Source organism: Sodiomyces alcalophilus, assembly GCF_042370955.1.
Source record: "Sodiomyces alcalophilus JCM 7366 unplaced genomic scaffold ACRALscaffold_1, whole genome shotgun sequence".
Classification (NCBI taxonomy): Eukaryota; Fungi; Ascomycota; class Sordariomycetes; order Glomerellales; family Plectosphaerellaceae; genus Sodiomyces; species Sodiomyces alcalophilus.
Window position 1 is genome coordinate 3,956,438 of NW_027263532.1, and position 2,918 is coordinate 3,959,355.

The following is a 2,918-nucleotide window of genomic DNA, read 5'->3' on the forward strand; positions in this document are numbered from 1 at the left end:
TTCTTGCTTCTCCTCTCTACCGCTAATCGCCCGCCCTCATCTCGACGCAGCTGGTGCTGGTCCCGGCTGCTCTGCGTCTACTACTCGCGTCCCCGCCCACCTTCGCCTCGGCTGTTCTTCTACTGCCACAATCCCTTCCCGCACTACCTCGGCCGCTAGCCATCGTCATACTACCAAGACTAATACCACCCTCACCCGCGCATCTCCTGTTGTGCGGTCATCCTCTCTCTTTTTTTCCGCACAGCGCCGCGGGCCAATAATGCCGATGGCGCCCTCCTCCCACAGCACTTCTAGCTCCGATATATCCACCCCACGTTCTGTCTCACCTGTCGCCTCGTCCGTCGTCTCTGCTCGCTCCTCTCATTCTTCTATATCTACCAAGCGCACGTCCATATCCAGTCGAAGGATGACAGACTTCAACCCCATGTCCTCCGTCAACGTCGCTGAGCTCGAGGAAAAGATGAGGACCGCCAGTCTCGACCAGCACCGGGGCTATACCCAGAACCACTACCCCGAAGTCCAGCAATACCGTCCCACCGAGACCATCCCCAAGTCGTCGGCTTGTGGTCACCAGGTCTTGCGCGAACCCGTCTGGAATAAGGGTATAGTTTACTCCCCTCCTCTCTCTCTCTCTCTCTCTCTCTCTTTGTCTCTCTCTTCTTTTCACCTCCCACCTTCCTCTCGAATCCTTTCTTCCCTCTTCTCTCTCTCGCCTTTTCACCGTTCTCATCCCACCTGCATGTCAATGGCTTCCGATTGTCCATCCATTCCCTCCGCTAACATGCCTTCCCCCCCAGGCCTTTCGTTCACCCCGGAGGAGCGCGTGTCCAAAAATCTCACCGGCCTCGTCCCCCATGTTATCGAGAGCCTCGATACCCAGGCGGCTCGGGTCATGAAAATGATCCAGACGCGCCAGACCAACATCGACAAGTACCTCTACCTGTCAAACCTCAAGGCCCAGAACATTGACCTGTTCTACCGCGTTCTCATCGACAACATCCGCGAATTGATGCCCCTCGTCTACACTCCTACCATTGGCGATGTCTGTCTCCAGTACTCCAGCCTCTACACTCGCCCGGAGGCCCTGTACATTTCCATCAAGCAGCGAAAATCCATCCGCACAATGTTGCGGAACTGGCCCTATCCCGACCCCGAGATCTGCGTCGTGACAGACGGTTCCCGCATCCTGGGACTTGGCGATTTGGGTATCAACGGCGTGGGCATTTCTGTGAGTTCCAATACCTGACAGAAAGAAACGCTGACACTTCGGAACGATCAACTAACCCTAAACCCCATCCAGATCGGAAAGCTGGCCCTTTACACGGGAGCCGCCGGTATCAACCCTGCGAAGACTCTTCCCATCGTCCTCGACACCGGGACCAACAACGAGAACAATTTGAAGGATCCCTTCTACCTCGGCCTCCGCTCCAAGCGCGTGCCTATGGAGGACCAACAGGCGTTCATGGACGAGTTCATGGAGGCTGTGGCCGACGTCCACCCCAACATGGTTGTCCAGTTCGAGGACTTTGACACCGAGAAGGCATTCAATTACCTTGACCGCTATCGGAATAAGTACAAGTGCTTCAACGACGATGTGCAGGGAACCGGCGCTGTTATCCTGGGAGGGTACGTTTACAGTCTCCAAAGGCGATGCATAATTGGGGCCGCCTGTTTGCTAACAGAGTACCAGCTACATCGGTGCTGTGAACCTGTCCGGCGTGCCAATGGACGAGCAGCGCCTGGTTTTCATGGGCGCCGGCTCTGCTGGTGTTGGTGTTGCGAAGCAGCTTGTCGAGTACTACACCCGGAGAGGCCTCACCGAAGAAGAAGCGAAGCGGAAATTTTGGCTGGTAGACACCAAGGGCCTGGTCACTCAGGACCGTGGTGATGACCTCGCCGAGCACAAGAAGTACTTTGCCCGCACCGACAATAACGGCCATCAATTCCGCACCCTCGAAGAGGTCATTGAGTATGTCAAGCCGTCCGCCTTGATCGGTCTAACGGCTACCTTTGGCGTCTTCACCGAATCCGTCGTGCGCGCTCTCAAGGCCTCGGTGGACGCTGGTGGTCTCGGTCGCCGCCCCATCCTGTTCCCCCTCAGCAACCCTCTGACCAAGGCCGAGTGCACCTTTGAGCAAGCTGTGCAATGGACCGACGGCACTGTCCTTTTCGCCTCGGGATCTCCCTTCTCGTCCTTCGCCATGAAGACCCCGGACGGCAATGTCGTTGACTACCATCCCAACCAGGGCAACAACGTCTACGTCTTCCCCGGTCTCGGCCTCGGTACCATCCTGGCCAAGGCCACCAAGGTTACCGATAACATGGTGTACACTTCGGCTGCCGCACTAGCCGAGTCGCTGAACGCCGACGAGCTCCGCAAGGGCTTGATCTACCCCAGGATAGAGCGCGTCCGCGACGCCAGCCTGATCGTCGCCCGCGAGGTCATGAAGGCCGCGCGGAGGGATGGCGTCTCCAAGCTTCCCGACAGTCAGTGGCATGAGTGGGAGGAGTGGGGCGACGTTTCCTTGACGGCCTACATCAAGGAGCGCATGTATGACCCCGTCTCCTTTCCCACCGAGAGGGCTCGCTTCTAGACATGTGGTGTGTGTCGGTTTTTGCTGTTTTGGCTGCGCTTAGATGTGAAGAAAAAGTTGGAGCGATGGGCCAAAGCCCCCAACTCGGTCACGTGATGCTTATACACTAGCGAGGGAAAGGACCGACCGGGATTGACGTCTCTTGGGAAGATGTCGGCGTTTTTTGGCTGTGATGAATCCCAAAAGGGGCTCAACGACTGGATTGTTTTTCGTCCTTTTCTTTTTCTTCCTTGTCATTTACAGGTCAAGACTGGGTTCCGTGCGTCCTGCTACGGAGGGTTATGGGCGCTTCAGTCCTCGATGTCCTCGATGTGTCTCACAGAT

The 2,918-nt window shown here is 56.8% G+C and overlaps 1 protein-coding gene across 1 annotated transcript; it reads left to right on the top strand.

Moving 5' to 3' along the window:
* Positions 1-460: 460 nt before the first annotated feature.
* ACRALDRAFT_2095126 (uncharacterized protein) lies at positions 461-2,594 on the top strand (the record flags this gene model as incomplete). The annotated part of the gene is made up of 4 exons (XM_071022708.1): positions 461-602; positions 798-1,228; positions 1,301-1,626; positions 1,691-2,594. 4 exons carry the CDS (start codon positions 461-463, stop codon positions 2,592-2,594), a joined length of 1,803 nt encoding a protein of 600 aa, XP_070879685.1.
* Positions 2,595-2,918: the final 324 nt, after the last annotated feature.